This window comes from Ursus arctos, unplaced genomic scaffold, assembly GCF_023065955.2.
Source record: "Ursus arctos isolate Adak ecotype North America unplaced genomic scaffold, UrsArc2.0 scaffold_7, whole genome shotgun sequence".
Lineage (NCBI taxonomy): Eukaryota > Metazoa > Chordata > Mammalia > Carnivora > Ursidae > Ursus > Ursus arctos.
In genome coordinates, this window is record NW_026623089.1 from 82366490 (window position 1) to 82384599 (window position 18110).

The 18110-nt window shown below is 49.7% G+C and overlaps 1 protein-coding gene across 7 annotated transcripts in view; it reads right to left on the bottom strand.

Annotated features, from left to right (window-relative positions):
• Positions 1-6769: 6769 nt before the first annotated feature.
• MTR (5-methyltetrahydrofolate-homocysteine methyltransferase) overlaps positions 6770-18110 on the bottom strand; it is a 109006-nt gene continuing 97665 nt past the window's right edge. For 4 of the 7 annotated variants that reach the window (XM_026504033.4, XM_048218956.2, XM_044385986.3 and 1 more), the window contains 6 exons: positions 17083-17279; positions 14380-14580; positions 13240-13432; positions 12059-12171; positions 11549-11631; positions 6770-7514 (listed from right to left, as the gene is read on the bottom strand). In XM_026504033.4, coding sequence (XP_026359818.1) covers positions 7508-7514; positions 11549-11631; positions 12059-12171; positions 13240-13432; positions 14380-14580; positions 17083-17279 — 794 coding nt within the window. In that variant the 3' untranslated portion in view covers positions 6770-7507. Of the gene's footprint in view, positions 11632-12058; positions 12172-13239; positions 13433-14379; positions 14581-17082; positions 17280-18110 lie in introns of all 7 variants that reach the window. The other 3 variants (XM_048218955.2, XM_026504034.4, XR_006410063.3) reach the window with 2 other exon arrangements.

Here is an 18110-nt window from a genome sequence, read left to right on the forward strand (position 1 = left end):
GGAAAAAGGTAGATGTCAACGGTGTTTCCCCTAGGGCTGCAAATCTTAGCAGGGCCCTGATCGCAAGCTACCAACAACTCTACAAGATAAAAGTTTTCCAGATTTTTACCTGAAACGAGTAAGAGAAACTACTGTACTCATAATAGCAAAACAATTGGCAGTGACATACACACCCACGTCTTTTTCCCTATGGAAGGCAGGCTTTATCCCTCTAAGGCTGGTAGGAAAATATTTGGGGAAATTCACTTCCGCCCTCTCCCAAATATGCCCACAAATATTTGCTACTTTTGTTACCAGACCCTTTGGAAAAATTTACCCTCACTTCCCACCATCCAGAAATCTCAACTTTCCACACCCCCTTGGACTCCACACACTTTGTGAGTAAAAGTTTAAAGATGGCATGTAAACCTTGTAAAGCCGTCACTAAACAAAACCCAATCATTACTCTGTTTAAGTCAGATACTTCTGCTAATCGGCTATAAGCCATCCAAAATTAGCATCTTCCCTCCCCCTCAGTGCCAGTGGCACTAAGTGACTCAGCCCTGCCCCACGCCAGCCCCTAAAGCTCCCAGGGTATGTGCTGACATCCTTATCACGACACATTCCCTCATCCTGTAACTGCATTTTTCCTGCATCTTTACACGCACCCTGATGAGCCCCCTGCCCTTCAGCGCCCCTCTGTCTGGCTTAGACGCCATCAGGCTGGGCTCTCTGGCCACACGGTGATAACAGAAGAGGATACTCTGGTATCGGACATAACGGGGGAAGGAAGAATTCTTAGTCTGTGTTCTGGTTAAGGGAGAGGAATCACGCTTCTCATACTTGGGTGGCCAACCTTCAAATATAGTAATTCGCATGGGAAAATGAACTAAATGCTGGAGTGATATTGAATTTTAACGAGTCTGGTGATTCACAAGGCACTGCGGGAATACTGCAATACTTGTGACTCATCCTGCCGAGCATCCGTGATCACTGAGCAGTAGGTTTTGGAAAGGCCACTGACGGGTGCACCAGATTTGTTTCAGCTCAATTTCTTTGCATTGAACAGGTGCAGCAAATCTCTGTCTGCGCCTGGAAAAGCTCTAGGGAGTCCTCGCTGTTTTTGTTATTATTATTGTTATTATTGAAATACAACTGACATATAACATTGTGTAAGCTTAAGACCCACAGTGTGTTGGTTTGATACATTTATATATATATATATATATATATCACAATAGGATTATTGCAGGAGCTTAGCTAGTACGTTTACCAGGTCACGTATCATTTCTTTTTTATGTTGAGAACAGTTATAACATGGTCTCTTAGCAACTCAGAAGTTTATGATACAGTATTGTTGACTATAGTCACTATGCTGTGTATCAAGTCTCTACTAGTTGTAAGCTTATACCCTTAAACAACGTCTCCCCAGTCCCCCCCACCCCCCAGGTCCTGGGAACCACCATTCCACTGCTTTTACAAGTTCAGGTTTATTCAGATTCCACATACGAGTGAGAATATACAGTATTTATCTTTCTCTGTCCGACTTCTCTCCCTTCCTAGCTGGTTTCTTGGAGCTCGAGCGTCTAGTATGATTTCATCCATCCAACAAATATTTAAGTTCCATCTATGTGCCTGACAGAATTTCATTAACTATTGCAAATGCTCTCCTTCCTCGAGTACCTCATCAAATAGAAGAGCTGCCATGCTTCCTTGCCTCTGACTTTCCAGTAAAGGTTTGTTTTGATGGTCAATTATGGCAGACGGAGAAGTTTCAAGGGCTCTTCTCTTGGCTCATCTGGTCTGGTGGGTAATAAGGCACAGAGTGTAAAACATGAACGGGTTTTTAAATTATTTTCAGTTTATTGACCATTTTGCTAATTTTCAAAAAAGATTTATTATTTATTTGAGAGAGAGAGACAGCATGAGCAGGGGAGTGGCAGGCAGAGGGAGAAGCAGACTCCCCACTGAGCCAGGAGCCTGATGCGGGGCTCAATCCCAGGACCCTGAGATCATGACCTGAGCTCCAGGCAGATGCTTAACTGATTGAGCCACCCAGGCGCCCCCATTTATCTAATTATAAAAGAGAACTGTACTCAAACTCATCCCTATGTCAAGCTGAGATACGCTCAAAAACTTAAAACTGTACCCATCTCCTTCCTTTTATCATAACTCATCAATTTGGGAGGGAGCGAGGAATATATTCACTCACTGATATCTGATGCCTAACTTTATTCAAAATTTAATTAATTTGAAGGCATGTTGGAGGGAAATGGGACTCTGTAAACTTGGGACCAACAGTGCCTCGTGACCAAGCTCACTTGGCTTTTCTGTACTTCAACTTCCTGCATAGCTTTAGAGCAGTATGTTATAACCTGCCCAGAGCAATGCCAGGAGCAAGCAGACGACCGAACAGAAGGCTTTATATGAGACAAGCCACTGAAAAATGTCTTAGAGCTAACTGCTGCCTTTTCTCAAAAGAGTTGCAATATTTAAAAAATAACCAAGCACTTTTGACACTCAGATGTTTTTCACTGAAATTCTTCACATTTTCTTGATGTGCTCATTTCAACAGAATTAAAAAGCAATCTAGCACATCAGGTAAAAATATTTTTAATCAGTGATGTTCAGCACTATGCACCAGGAGAGCTGGATTTCACAGGTTTTTACTGAAGACATGCACAAAATAAACGGCTCTTCTTTTCTATAACAGGATAGACAATGCCACGTGACTGAACACAGGTAAGCACTGAAATCCTTCAGGTAATGTGGGAGGAAATGTCACTTTTCTCTCCTCTGAGTTACTCTCTGGGTAAAAGAACGAACAGGACTGTCCAAAGTCCAAAGTTCCTTTCTCCGCGGCCATGAGCTTCACACGCTGCAGGCTGCTGTACGTACCCATCACGGAAAGCAGGGACTGGGACAAACATCATTCATCAGTCTGTCTGGTTTCTGTTTCTTCCATTTCACGCGGTATCTAATCTTAAGGTTCTCAAAAGTCATTTAATCCAATCCTTTTCTAAGCAACAATTACAGAAATCACTTGTTTTGTGAGTCTCCAAAAGGCTATAATAATACTGAAAAGCAAAGGACGAGGCAAAAGATAGCCTTGAAAATCACATTCAAAGAAGGGAGAATATAAATGGAATTAGATATTCCACGTGTTGAGAAATGGGACCAAGTTTGGGGCTTAACTGATTTAAATCCTAACTTTTCACTCAGATTATTCAAAATAGCATCTATTTCAAGCTGAGTTTGTTGCCAAGCTAATCTTTTTTTAAAGTACAGCAATAGACGCTTGTTGTAGAACTCTGAAACAGTGCAGAAAAAACGAGCCATGCCCCAACCATGAGTCCCTCACCCCTGGTCCCCCAGTCCCATTCCCCAGAAGTAACCACTTAAGAATTCTTGTGTACCCTTCCAGACATTTTCACTGCATGTACTAGCATGTTTTCTCACACACACACACACACACACACACACACACACGGAATTAAAACACACACCTCGGTGGCTCAGTTGGTTAAGCGTCTGCCTTCAGCTCAGGTCATGATCCCAGGTCCTGGGATCGAGTCCCCATCGGGCTCCCTGCTCAGTGCGGAGCCTGCTTCTCCCTCTGCCTGCTGCTCCCTGTGCTCGCTTGCTCTCTCACTCCTGCTTGCTCTGACAAATAAGCAAAATCTTAAAAAACTACTGTGTCCTATAATCTGACCGTATATACAGCTGATCTGTAGCAAGTAAGCTATGAAGTGAGGTGGCTTTTCTGCAGGACTGTTAAGGTGCTGTCTTCATGGGGCAGTATAGAGAATACGGACAGAGCTGCTTCCTCTACTATGAAATCCTGAAGATGAGTGTTTAGGGCGCTAGGGCTTCTTTATGTCCCAGTCTCCCTGTGAGCAAGAGAAAATCATCACGGCTCTACCCCTGCTCACTAAGAGAACACTTTACGTCATGAACTACATGCAGGTGCCAGGCTAGGCTCTGGGGGTTCCAAGCCCAGTCAGCGCACTGCCCTACAAACCACTGTCCCCTTGAGAGAATCTGTTCATCAACTGAAGCCAACCTTGACTGAGCACCTCTCAGGAACTGAGCTCTATTTTAAACATACTTATACACAGATGAACAAGGTTTCAAACCCATCCCTAAGAATCCCAGTCTAATGGGGAAATAGATTACTCTGTCACCACGATAACAGTGGGAAATATGCATGGTTCTATTGCCAGGAAGGAGGAGGGGTCACGTAGCTTTTCGGGGAGTGGAGGGTTGGGAAGCTTTCCCGAAGCCTGCAGGTAGATTTGGGGCGGGGTAAGGTCAGGGGGTGGAGACAATGTGAGCAGACACCTCCTTCAGGGCACGCACAGGGAGAAGGTAGAAAGCTCTGCCAAGTCTGTAAGGACTTTGGACAGATCCTAGGCAAGACGGGCACACTGATCTGGGCCCAGGATGGAGGTGGGCATGAAGGTTCTGAGAACTCGCTGGTAACAGCTGTAGGAGCCAGGAAACCCACCCAGCACACAGAGTCCAGAGGAGAAATGAGAATCTAAGCCTGGGGAGGGTAGGACAGAGGGACTGAAGAGGTATGTAGTGCGTAACATGGTCGAGTACGGCCACCAACTGGATGTGATGTTTCAGAAAAAGGGAGGGAAAGGACAACTCTCCCATGTTTAAAATGTGGGGAACTGGTAGATGGAAGTACAGTCTCTCTGGACTTAGGTGAAAAGACATGTATTTTTTAATTTTTGCACTATCTGTAACCCTCAAGTTGTATTTCCCCTTGGCATAAAAGCCCTTTTCTTTTTTTTTTTTAATGATTTTTTATTATATTATGTTAGTCACCATACAGTACATCCCTGGTTTCTATCTTAAAATACTCTCTCCATTCTACCTACCACTTCAACGTTATTTTTTTTGTTTCAAGTTTTTATTGAGATTTTAGTTAGTTTACATATAGTGTAATATTAATTTCAGGAGAATTTAGTGACTCCTCACTTACATACAACACCCAGTGCTCATCACAGTGCCCTCCTTAATACCCATGACCCACTTAACCCATCCCTCCACCCACCTGCCCTCCAGCAAGCTTCAGTTTGTTCTCTATAGTTAAGTCTGCTTCTTGGTTTGCTTCTTTTCCCTCCCATGTTCACCTGTTTCTTTTCCTACATTCCACCTATGAGTGAAATCATATGGTACTCACCTATCTCTGACTGACTTACTCGCCTAGCGTAAGCCACGCGAGCTCCATCCACGTTGATGCGAATGGCAAGAGTCCATTCTTTTTGATAGCTGAGTAATATTCCTGTGTGTGTGTGTGTGTGTGTGCATGTGTGTGCGTGTGCCGCGCCCGTGCATGCACACACCACATCTTCTTTATCTACTCATCTGTCAGTGGACATTTGGGCTCTTTCCGTAATTTGGCTCTTGTTGATAATGCTATGAACACTGGGGTGCATGTGCCCCTTCTTTTTATTACACCTGTATCTTTGGGGTAAATACCCAGTAGTGCAACTGCTGGGTCATAGGGTAGCTCTGTTTTTAACATCCCGAGGACCCTCCATACTGTTTTCCAGAGGGGCTGCACCAGCTTGCATTCCCACCAACAGTGTAAGAGGGTTCCCCTTTCTCAGCATCCTCGCCAAGACCTGCTGTTTCCTGTGTTGTTAATTTTAGCCATTCTGACTGGTGTGAGGTGATATCCCTTCTACTTTTGATGTGTATTTCCCTGATGATGAGTGATGATGAGCATGTTTTCATGTGTGTTGGCCACCTGGATGTCTTCTTTGGAAAAACATTATTCATGTCTTCTGCCCATTTCTTAACTGGATTATTTGTTATTTCAGTGCTGAGTTTCAAAAAGTGCTGTTGGGAATACTGGAGAGCAACATGCAGAAGAATGAAACTGGACCACTTTCTGACACCATACACAAAGATAAATTCAAAATGGGTGAAAGACCTAAACGTGAGACAGGAATCCATCAAAATCCAAAGGCTGCAACCTCTGTGACCTCAGTTGTGGCAACTTCTTACTCAGAGTTATGTCCCCTGAGGCGAGGGAAACAAAAGCAAAAAACAAACTATTGGGACTACAGCAAGATAAAAAGCTTCTGCACAGCAAAGGAAACAATCAACAAAACTAAGATAATCTATGGAATGAAAAAAGATATTTGCAAATGACATATCTGATAAAGGGTTAGTATCCAAAATCTATAACAAACTAATCAAACTCAACACCCAATGTTCTTTAAATAACAGCTTCCTCACCTCCCATTCACTCTTCAACCCGCCATGGTCCCTGACAATGAGGCAGCCGCACCCCCTCTCCCGCACATCCGGATGCGGACTCTCCCAGAGGGCTGCCCTCCCACCCCATTCCTGGAGTCCAGCTCTGTCTTGGGCTCCCTCCTCCTCACATTCTCCACAAGCTGTCCTGTCCACAATTGTGGCCTGACCTCCATCTCCACACTGAAGCCTCCCAATCCTAAGACCAGACAGTCTTCCTAAATTCCAAAGGCATGTATCTGGCTGCCTGTACTCAGTCACGTCAAGCTTGTCCAAACTCACCTCTTCTCTCCTCCTACACCCTGTTCCACAGCAAATGGTACTGTGTGCACTCATTCGCCTAAGCCCAACACACGGGAGCCACGCTGTCCCTTGCCCCGGGGCACCGCAGCCCACGCACAAAGCACCCCCTGCCCCTGCCTTTGCACTGCTGTTCACTCTGGCTGACACGTTCTTCCTTTCTGAAAAAAATCTGACACATACACCATATTATATACAAAGTCACCATCTCAGATTTTTATTATTCTGTCTTTATTTAAAATATACTTAATACATGCATTAAATACAACATTTAATACATATAAAACTCTGTTATAGAGCGTTAAATAACAAACAGCCGTAAACCTATCGGACAAGCCGAGAACTAGCATATTACTAACAACCTGCATCCACTGAGGTGTCCCTCTGCGACCTGCTCAGGCTCCCCCCTCAGGGGTCACTACTCTGCTCAGCTTTGGTTTATCATTGTTGCTGCTTCTTTCCTTTACAGCACAGTTTTACGGTTTACACACGGTCAGACGATAGAGTCTTTGGTCTTGTTTTCAAGCTCCATAAAGACAGCATCACAGCACAGGGTCTCCTGGACTCTGCTTTTTTCTTATTTCCTGACATTCATTCTCACCGTTCAACACAGCTACAGTTCATTCACTTCTCCTGCTGAATAACAGCCTTCAGCGTGAATGCACCTGATGGACATACCCATCCCCCGACAGACAGACAGACATTTTGGGCTTTTCGGTCCTTGACTGTTATGAAGATGTTTCTACGAACACTCTTGCCCACACCTCCAGGTGCATGTGTGCAAGTCTGCTAGCGACCTGTTGTCCGAGTCCGAGTTGTAAGCCAGGTCCTAAGGCGTGCGAGAGTTCAACTCTGGGAGGCAGTGTTGTCTTCTGAAGCCGAGGTGCTGGTCACAGGCCGCACTGTGACAGTCCTCACACAGCTCCTTTAGCAACCCGTATCGTCGAGCTCCTTAACTTCTGCAAAATACAGATGTAAATGGGATCTCATTGTGGCCTTAGGTCTTATTTCCAGTCTCCGATGCTGTGGAACACCTTTTTTATAAACCATGTGTATTTCCTCTTCTGGGAAATGCCTTTTCCAGTCTAATTCTGTTGAGTTTCTTTCTTTTTTTTTTTTTAAGATTTTATTTATTTATTTGACAGAGAAAGACACAGCCAGCGAGAGAGAGAACACAAGCAGGGGGAGTGGGAGAGGAAGAAGCAGGCTCCTAGCAGAGCAGGGAGCCCGACATGGGGCTCGATCCCAGGACCCTGGGATCACGCCCTGAGCCGAAGGCAGCCGCTTAATGACTGAGCCACCCAGGTGCCCCCCCTTTTTTCTTAAACAGAAATTCTCTATCTATTCTGCTTACTAATCGTTTGTCAGCTAAGTGTATTACAAATATCTCAAGTCATGGCTTGTCTTTTCACTACTTTAAATTGCTTCTTGGCTTAACATCAGCCTTAAAAAACAGTTGATTTAATCATCTTTTCATTGTGGTTAGTGCTTTATGTCTCGAGGGGTTCCTTCCTGCTCTAAGGCTTGTCCACACAAACACTGAAATTATTATTATTATTTATTTAAGACCTTAATATATTTGGAATTGATAGCTGCATAACACGTGAGGCAGAAACCAAACTTCACCTTTCCCTTCAGATAAGCATGGTTCCAGCACCCCGTGTGCAGTCACCCCACCCGTCCTCCCAGATGTGCCGTGTCGTGAAGGTCAACACACGCACATCTCACCTTCTGGGGCCTCAGTTCACGGTACCGTTCAGAATGCCCGCCTCTGCACCACATACAACAAAACCTACTACCTCGTAACCTCTTCTTCGCATCTGGAAGCACTAAGCCATTCTTAGTCCTTTGCTTTTCCATATAAATTTAAATATCTGCTTATCACACTGAACACAACCTCTCCTGAAATTTCTGTTGGAAATGGCACTGAACCTACAGATCAATTTGGGGAGATCTGATACCTTTTCAACCCTTCATACTCCCGGTCATGAACAAAGACAGCTCTTCATTTGTTCCTACCTTGCCTCTTCATCGTGATCCCTCAAGTCCCACATGAGGCCTTCACTGAAGCACTGCCTTCCCCAATGTCTCTACCGCCACCCCGACTGAAGTGGGCTGAGTGTGTCTTTCATGTGCTCACTTTTCAGATCCCTGCACTAGTCTAAGCCAAAGATGATACAGGCTGAGTGTGAAGTTTGGTCAAGCAGTGGTGGCACCATTCTTCATGACTGAATTTCACGACTGGAGAGGAATGAGACGAGACACACTGGGTCTGAGATGTCCGCCTGTCCGCCTGGAAGGGGCTGTTGGATGTGTGCTGAGCTCTTCAGGACAGAGCTTAGATGGGGATACGGAGTCAGCGAGATCACCCACTGAAACTCTACATGCTAAGGACGTCACTAATGACAGGCCCTCGACACCAGGATTTAAATGGGCAGAGGAAAAAAAAAACAACTATGAAAATGGCTGAGAAATTATCACAAACACAGAAGGATAACCAGAGAGTGATGCCAAGGCGGAAGCAGGGAAAGGAGAGTTCTGAAGAAGTGGGTTTGTGCTGTCCAAGGCCACACAGAGGACGATCACCGGGAAGGCCACGGGGTCTGACCTCTGAGAGGTCACGGATGCCAGAAGAGGCAGGTAAAAACCTAACTCACTGGGCTCGGGAGAGAAAGGGGGAGAAGGTGGGGGGCACACAGCAGACACTCAGTATCTGTTCGAGGGCAGGTGGGGGGGACAGAAAGAAGGTGGACTATTGTCTACGTGAGTTCAGCTGTGAGCGCAGGGAGGACACAGAAGAATATCTCAAAGGAGAAATTTGGTGTCATACACCCCATCTCCCCACCATCCCACAAACCAGACTCCTCAGAGCGGACAGCACAGTGAGCAGCAGAGAGAGGGAGACCCAAACCAGCGCTGCTTCAGAGGGAAGAACAACGTGGGATCCTCAGCAAAGATGACGACAAGTGTGTGGGTTCGTGCGACAGCCCCAGACAGTGACGCCCAGAAGAGGCTCTGCATGGACAGGCACCGACACAGAAGGGACCCCGCGTTCAGAACGGCCACCTACCCGCCTTCCAAGTGTGTGACATACATAAGGGAGGGGTTTTCGACTTGTATTTTATATCCTTTCATAAACATATATGCGCCTGAACTTGCACGACTGTGTCTGTCTTTGGGAAAAAAGGCATCCCGCCTGGGGTCAGATGAACAGTACATGTAAGGAAGCCATTCTGTCACGTACCAGCTGAGGGAAGAGATGGTAAATAATGAAATCAGGAGACTCTAGGCAACTCTAATTCAGACGAAATACATTCAAATATCTGGAGGAGCTTACTCTTTCTCACAGAACAATGTACCAGTAACAACGCACTTGTTACGGAACAGAAAAGAAGTCTCCCTCTGAGAGACTCCCCCTGAGTGTCTCAGGAAACCGAGCCCCATTCTCGCTCACGCACAGACTGACTGTACCTCACGGCTGCGTTCGCTTCGAGGCAGCGATGGCTGAAAGGTCCGTCACTCTCTACGTCCACGCAGATACACTGCAGACGCACAGAGTTCTTCTCGTCAGGTTTTTTCCCTTCGCCTCCAATGCACTTGAAGGCACATTTGCTAGGACTGCTTGGACCACGAGAGCCGAGGGAGTGAGTGCAGACAGTTCAGAGGACACGAAGGCGGCTTCCCCGTCCCAGTCACAGTGGTCTAATCCCAGAAAGGGCACCTCGTGCAGTCCATCGGTCATTATCACCTGTTCCCCTGGTGCTCCCTACTTCCCATCCACTCCCTTCCCAGGAAGATGAACCGTGCGCTGAGCTGCAGGCTACCCACTGAGCTCTACAGAAGCTACCGTTTATTAGGCACGTCCTGAGAGTCAGACCCCCGGCTACCTGCCCCACGTGCATCACCTCACTCACACGCCCCTCAGGCCCATGACAGAGGAGCTGGTATCGCTGTCCCCATTTTACAGATGAGAAGACAGTGCTGGAGAGTGGAAGCCATGTGCCCACGTCGCACAGCCAGTGGCAAAGGTGAAATGTGAATCCAGGTATGTCTGACCTCAAAGTCCATGTTCTGAGCTGTTTCCCCCAAAATAACCAAGAACACATCAACGTGCTGTTCCTACACAGCAAAAATCTGCAGCTGGGTCGGCGCAGAAATGGGGGGATCAAGTGGAATCATGCTGCTCATCCGGCCAACTCTGCCCACAGGAAACCGCAGCTGAGCCGAGAGCCTGCTCGATTGCAGGAAACAGCTACAAGATGCTAACTACCCTGAACAACCAGCTCCTCCTTCCCCCTCAGGGCAGGGACCAGGAAACTGGAACACCCCCTGTTCGAGCACAGTAGGGCAAACAGCCCGAGCATTTCTGGGCAGTCGACAGTGAGCGCGGGCTGTCCGCCAAAGGGACTTCTGCACCCCTGTAATCGGGACTTTAGAAAATGAAAATGAGCTCTTCCTGAGGGAGAGGAGTTACACTTTCTTCCCTCTCAGAGTCTGCTGTTGCAACCATTTAGATTAAAACGCCCCATTTCGCACAGTGTGATTTTGCCACAGGGTCACATTTTTCTATACGTTTCTCTGTTCAGCTAAGTCTCAGGCCTTTTTCTGAGAGAGCAAGAGAAGGAAAAAAAAAAAAACAGTGAGTGGCCTCCTAGACTCAAGAATGAAAGGAGCAAGCTGACTTGCATTGAAATGCAGAAGACCTCTATCTCTAGCTCGTCTGTCCAGGAAAACCCCCAGAGCCCTGCTTGCTGCTCTTCGTTCAAGGTCCCCTGGAAAGGAGCCGCTTGCTTTCCGAGGGCACAGGAAGGCCCTGCTCCTCTACAAGCTTCCACCAAACAGTCTTCCAAAGCCTGAAGCAGAGCGAATGTCACCCAGGGGCAGCCGGGCTCCTGTGCTGCCGCTGCCGCTGTGCATTTTAAAGGCACTCTAGACTATATTTCCTTGAGGATCCGCAAGCAGAGAAAAGGGTTTAAAAAAAAGAAAAAGTTACTCTGTGTCGTATCCCAAAACGGGTCCCAGCCATTTCTCAACCTCGGCCACGGACATGTTCTTCCGCACAGCATAGTCCTCAATCTGCAAAAGACGAAAGCGGCGTATCAGACCCAAATGACCGGACTTTCCGAAGTGGGCCTGCTGCAGGGCTTGCTAGGAAACGTGAAACGCCTCCCATTTGTCTCGAGAGCAGTCTACTGAGCTAAATGGAGATGGGTACTTACTGGTCACCACGTCCCTCACTCCCTGGGCAGAACACAACACGCAGTAAACATACGGTGCCGGGACGCTGGCTGGAGCGTGTGTGCTGGGGGGCGTGCGCGTGTCAACGGGAGCGCGAGATCCGGGTAACAAGCCGACGTCAAATTGAGACTGACGCGGTAAATTTCGTCACACTTTCCCTCCCTTTTTATTCTCACTCACGTGTCAAATAAAACAGTTTCTACGGCTCCATTTAAGACAAGACAGGCATCTAGAGAAGTCATACACAACGAAACACCTAAATTACCTGATCCTTGGAAATTTTCCCCACTGCAAAGTATTTCGACTTCAAATTGGAGAAGTAGAGGCCGGATACCGCCGAAGCAGGTGCCATTGCTAAGGACTCCGTTAACCTAATGCCTGGAGAGCAACAAGGGGGGGTATGCTGATTTCTCCTAGCACCTAGCACAGGGCCCAGCAGTTGGCAGCACCCAGTAAGATCTTGTGTAAGAGGGAACAGGTGAATGAAAGTGAGCTCATGCCTTCTAGGTGGACACATGACACAGCATGAAATTCGGGCCAATCTCCTCTAACCCAGGGGGACAGGCCTGGAAAAGACTGTCTGCCCCCCACCCTACCCCCCACCAGTCCTCCGACATCAGAGACAGACGCCCCCACGTGCTCCTAAGCCTGGGCCTCTCAGAGATGGAGCGCCAGCCCTGGCAGGAAGGCACCATCTAGACCCCAGGCTCCTGCCCCTTGGGAGCACCAACGGTGGGGCCCTGAGAACGAGCCCACAGCAGGACTCAGAGGGAGCACCGGCTGCCTCATCTTGTGGATGAGGGACAGAACAGCAGAAAGCTTAAACACTTTGCCGGAGATCACCAGGTAGTTTACGGCAGGGAAAGACTCGAACCCGTATCTCATGACTCTGGGGAGTCCACGCCATTCCTGCCAATGTACGTCCAAACGCCTCAGCCCCTCACCTGAACCCAAGTCCGTTTCACCTGATCGGCACTGATGGCACGCTCCTCATTTATTCCACCGACACTGTTAATTGTGTTTAGGGTAAAAGCCAGGAGAGGAAAGAGCTGGGGGGCGGCAGCAGCGTCCAGAGACGCGGTCTGAGGGTGTCGTGAGGAGAAGGTGACGTCACTGAAGGTCGCTAATGGAGAGATCAGAAGCAGCGACAGCCCCGTAGCAGGGAATCGGGGCAGCAGATGGGCGGGTGGTATGATAAACTAATTCTCATCCGTTATAGGTTACGAGAAAGTAAAGGAAATGGATCAATCTAAAAGCGGGAGCGCGAGACGACTGTTCAATAATGTGGATGTAAAACAGTGTGATCAACAGCTCGATGTGAAAAAGGGTGGGATTTCACCCTCAGCCTTTCCCCATGTTGACACGTGTGGCCACGTGTGCACTGCTGTGATAGCAGCACACCCGTGACCCGCACGGGGAAGCAGGCCCCCCGCTCCCCGCACGCACCCGTGCACCGCTCCACATCGGCGAGCTTCCACATGGTGAGCTTCTCGCTGTGGTCAGGCTGGCTGGGGTAGCCGGGAGCCGGCCGGATGCCCTTGTATCGGAGCCGCCGCAGGTCGGCAACATCCAGCTGCTCGCAGCTGCAATAGGCCCACAGCTCCCGGCGGACCCGCTCGTGGAGCTCCTCCGCAAAGGCCTGCAGCGGGGAACGAGGCGTACGTGGGCAGAGGCAGGAGCCCCCTCCACCGGCGCACCCCCCCCCCCCGCCATCAAAGCCAACCGGGGCACCCCTCGCCTGCTCCACAACTGGGAGGAACTGGGCAAGAGGGGCCGGACCAGATTCTCTGCTCGCAAGTCGCTTCATTAGCTGCTCTCTGCCTCATTTTGGCCTCAGCCTGGCTCTGACGTATCCTCGTCAAGGCTCTGGGGATTCGAGGGCCTTGAACTGAAACATTTCCCTGATGGTGGCCTGGAGGAGAGGCGGGGACCATTACAGCGGCCAGTTCCTCCCGTCAGCCTCAGGAAAAGGAGAGGGGACCCGGCCACGTACAGGAAGAGGAGGAATCTACAGACAATCGCAACATGGGAACGAGGAGCCTGGCACAGAAACCTGTCCTGAATTTTCAGGCTCCTCAAGAAAATGTCACAACAAGCAATGGGAGACATCAGCACAAGAGCCAAGAGGTCGCAGTTCTAAGGACAGCAACAAACCATGGCATCTCTGGAGACTTTCTTTGGTCAAAAGATGATGTATGAGAGCAATTCGAGAAGATTTAAAATTGTGTGTGAGGGACACCTGGGTGGCTCAGTCGTTAAGCGTCTGCCTTCGGCCCAGGCCGTGATCTCAGGGTCCTGGGATCGAGCTCCCCATCGGGCTCCCTGCTCAGTGGAGAGCATGCTTCTCCCTCTCCCTCTGCCACTCCCTCTGCCCCTCCCCCGGCCTATACTCTCCCTCTCTCTTTCTTGCACGTGTGTTCATTCTCTCAAATAAATAAATAAATAAATAAAATATAAACAAACAAATAAATAAATAAAACTGTGTGATGCTAACGCCAGCCTTATCTGACTCAGTGGAAACAGAACAGCAGGACAGGGATGCTAAGGGCTGCTCAGCACCCGGCCCCGTCCCCTGTGCCGCTCTACCTCAGCCAGCCGGTCTCCCAGAGCCTTGACCATGATGCTGCTGTAGTCGTCACACTCCTGCTCGTAGGCCTTGCTCAGCTCCTCCACCCCGAAGCAGGCGACGGCAAACAGGCCCAGGTAGTCGCGGACGCCGGAATGCAGCGGAGCGATGAAGTCCGAGAGGCAGTGGTATGGGTCCGTGCTGGCAGAGTCCTTCTCGGCCTTCAAACCCAACCAGTGGACAGATGGACGTTAGCACAGATATGGGGGCAACACGCAAAGGACAGCAATCTAATCTCTTCAGACAGATCTAAGCTTCACAGAGGCACGTCTGTTTTGTTCCCTGTTACATCCCCAGTACTTAGAAGAGGGCCTGATACGTAGCGAGTATTCGATAAATATTTGTGGAATCAAAAAATGAAATACGATTCTAAAAAAATACATGATATGACAGGCAGTCAAGAAACCATGAATTCGCTCCTTCCCACATTTACTACATTCCTCCAGGCACTGTGCTAGCAACTAGAACCCTAAACATTCATACAAAAACAATTTCCCCCAAAATGTTTTCAATTCAAGATCAACAGTAAATCCTGAAGTTACATCCAAAAGGGATCCACTAAACGCGTAAGCCTCTACTTAGCATCAACAGACGCAGTTCGACAAACGTCCGGTCAGCAGCCCAGGGCCCCATGCTGCCCGCCGCGGTGGCTCAGGAGACCGTGGAGGACGCCCCTGGGCCGGCCTGACAGCAAACCGAGATTCAGCAACCCAGCTTCTGGGAGTCTCTCCTCCAGGCCATGTGCCCGTCCTTGACCGTTTCTCATTCCCAGTTGGTGATGGACTCCCCCCCCACCCCCACCCCGGCCACCAAGAGGACAAATAAGGTCATACGTATATTTCACAGTCAACAAACACTTGCTGAGAAGACCAACAGCTAGTAACTGCTGTTTACTGACTGCTTACTATACGTCAGGCACCATTCTTGCTGCCCTACGCAAATTTGCTAATTTCATGCTGTCAACAACTATGAAGTAAGGAAGTGATACCATCAGCTCCATTGCACAGATGGGAAGCCTGAGGCCAACAGAGCTTGATCTGCAGGCTCAGCGTCAGACGGTGGTAGGTCTGGGGGTCTGATACCACACCCCACGGTGCTGACCGCAGTATGGCACTAAGACTCATCACTTCATCCATGAGTGGCACACCAGAGGCTTCAGAGCTGTCATTTGCTGGCTGGCTCTGGAAACCAGCACAGCCTAACCGACACTGGGCAGAAAATGGTTAACTGGCCAGAAGGTGTTTGATAATGGCCCCCGGAAATGTCACAGAGCCCAGGGACTGCTAGGCGGGGAGGAGCGGCTTTCCAGCTGTACTCTGTCCATCAACCATTCTTCGCTAACAAAAGCCAGAGGGAGACACAGAGCTTCCAGCACCCCAAGGAGAGACAGGCCACAGAGCACCACAGCTCTGAAGAGTCGGCCACTGCAGGCACTGAGACAGAAGCCTGCCAGAGCGGTGAGTGGCTGCAGCCAGAATCTTCCGGAACACTGGAAGAGAGCACCTCCTCAGCAAGAGCTATCTGAATGCGTAACATACGTACATCGAGACGTCATTCTATGAAATGCCCTCACACAGTCTGCCACAGCCTGCCTGGTCACGAACGCTGTCGGACATAAAAAAATCAGGCCAGGGCAGAGGTCTGTGACCCGAATGACACCTGCAGAAGCAAAGTCACCAGCTGGCCGGTGAGGATCGGCAGAACGCAACACCAGAGCCGGCAGCCTCGTGTGCTTTGGTGCTGGAGCCTGTGTGCTGACAGGAGTGATGGAGCTGCCCTCCCTCTTATTATGGTATGAATGTCCCAAATTTCAGAACCCCTTCAGATGCTGTTACAGCAAAACAACCTGTCATTATAAATCACGCAGTGGTTATAATTACAAGCAACACCTTCACTTCTGAAGGACTGAAAATGGCAGGGGAACTCTGCAGGACGATTTACTGTAACTTTAGTTAATGGCTCCGCTGAGTTCTGGCTCCAATTCTGGATGAGGACAACTATTTCTCACAGCGGCCACAGGGACATGCACATGTATCTGCATTCTCCCGGTGGGGACACAGGAGAGGCAGCCATGCTGAGAAGTGCCCGTTCTTGCCACACTGAGAGAAGCCAGTGCCGTGAAGGGACAGCCACCAGGCATGCACGAACGGGGCCCTCCCCTCTAAAGCTGTGCACTTAGCACCATCTCCATCAGCCTTCTGCCTCCACTGCCTGCAGAATGGAAACATAAACTGTCTCCAGCAAAGGCAATGTGCAAATGAATTAAGACGGTCCATCCAGCACCCGCCTGAGCCCCTGCCCCTCGCAGACATTCAGCAAACGTGTGCTCCCGCCTGTCTTCCCCTTGAGAAAGGGAGCCACGGCCAGTTTTAATAACATGCATGGACACAAACCCATGTTTTTGATCAAGGACGTGTCCCTCCGTGTGTGACCCCCGAGGCAGCAACAGCGTGTCCCACCAGACTGTCCAATGGCACATAAAACACTGCTCTCTTGCTGGTGCCCGAGGGGCCGGCCTCCCAGCCCACACTGGCTCCTTCTCTCCTCGGCCTCGGGCCTGAGTGTGGTCATGTGGGGTGAGGTGGGCACACCTATCGTGAGTGGGCAGCTCAGGCTTACTTAATTCTCATGCACGTGGGTCAGTAGCAGCGCGGCCCCCGTACCTGCTGCCTCAGCCCGTGGAAGGTAGCTATGGGCTCTGCGGCCTGCGGCGTGGCACCCTCCGCGTACAGGTGGATGTCGTCTTCCACGCTCTGCGCCGGCCAGAACCCCACCACGCCCCTGGCTCGGAGCTTCTTCTGACTGATCAGCACTTCCAGCATGTTTTGGGCATCGTCATAGACTTTTTTGGCCTCTTCACCTATTAGGAAAACATGGTAAGAATTCACTTAAAACTGCCAATGATAGCCAGCTTTTAAACCCACTTCTGCTCCTCAGCCGTGTCTCCTGTCCCCGCCTTTCACCTCAAATACTTCACTGGTGCTTGTCTGCGGCTGAGGGTTAGCGGTTCAGGCTGACTGCAGCGCCCCTAAATGCCTCTGTTCAGCGAAGGGCAGAGAGCCCAATAGTCAGACAGCAGGTGAAACGAAGCCGGCCAGATCCTCCCGTCACTGACCTTCCTCGAGCACCCATCACTCCAGTGACCTCACAATGGCCTCCGGGGCCGCGGAATGGGAGGACAAGGGAAGTGTGTGGCTTCAGTGCTGCACTCAGGTGGCTGTCCCCGCGCAGGGGTGCCAGGCTCCCCTCGGCCCTCACCCAACCTCCCAGCAGAGCACCCCTCCACCTTGCTCTCCTCTGGCTCTTTCCTAATCCTCTGAGGGGCTTGGCACTGTGATGCCAGGCCTCTGGGGGTAGAGTCTGGGGGTGGGGCTGGGCCTGAGAAGTGGCGCCAGTGGTTTACCAGCTCACCCACGTCTCCAGCTTCTCACCCCCTCCCCGCACCGGCTGTCCAGGCACCATGGACTCCCGGCATTTCCCCCAAAGGGCACCCGTGACTGTGACTTCCCCTCCTCCAACTCCTCTGCCCAGGACACCTTTTTCTCCAGGGACATATCATATCCCTAGTCCCAATCCCTCCCACTTCATCTTCAAAAAGTACTTCACATACCACCTCCCCCAGAAAGCCTCCCCTGGACTCCCAGTCTGAGATGTCTCATTTTGTGACCACAAAAGCCCTGGGCTCAGCCCC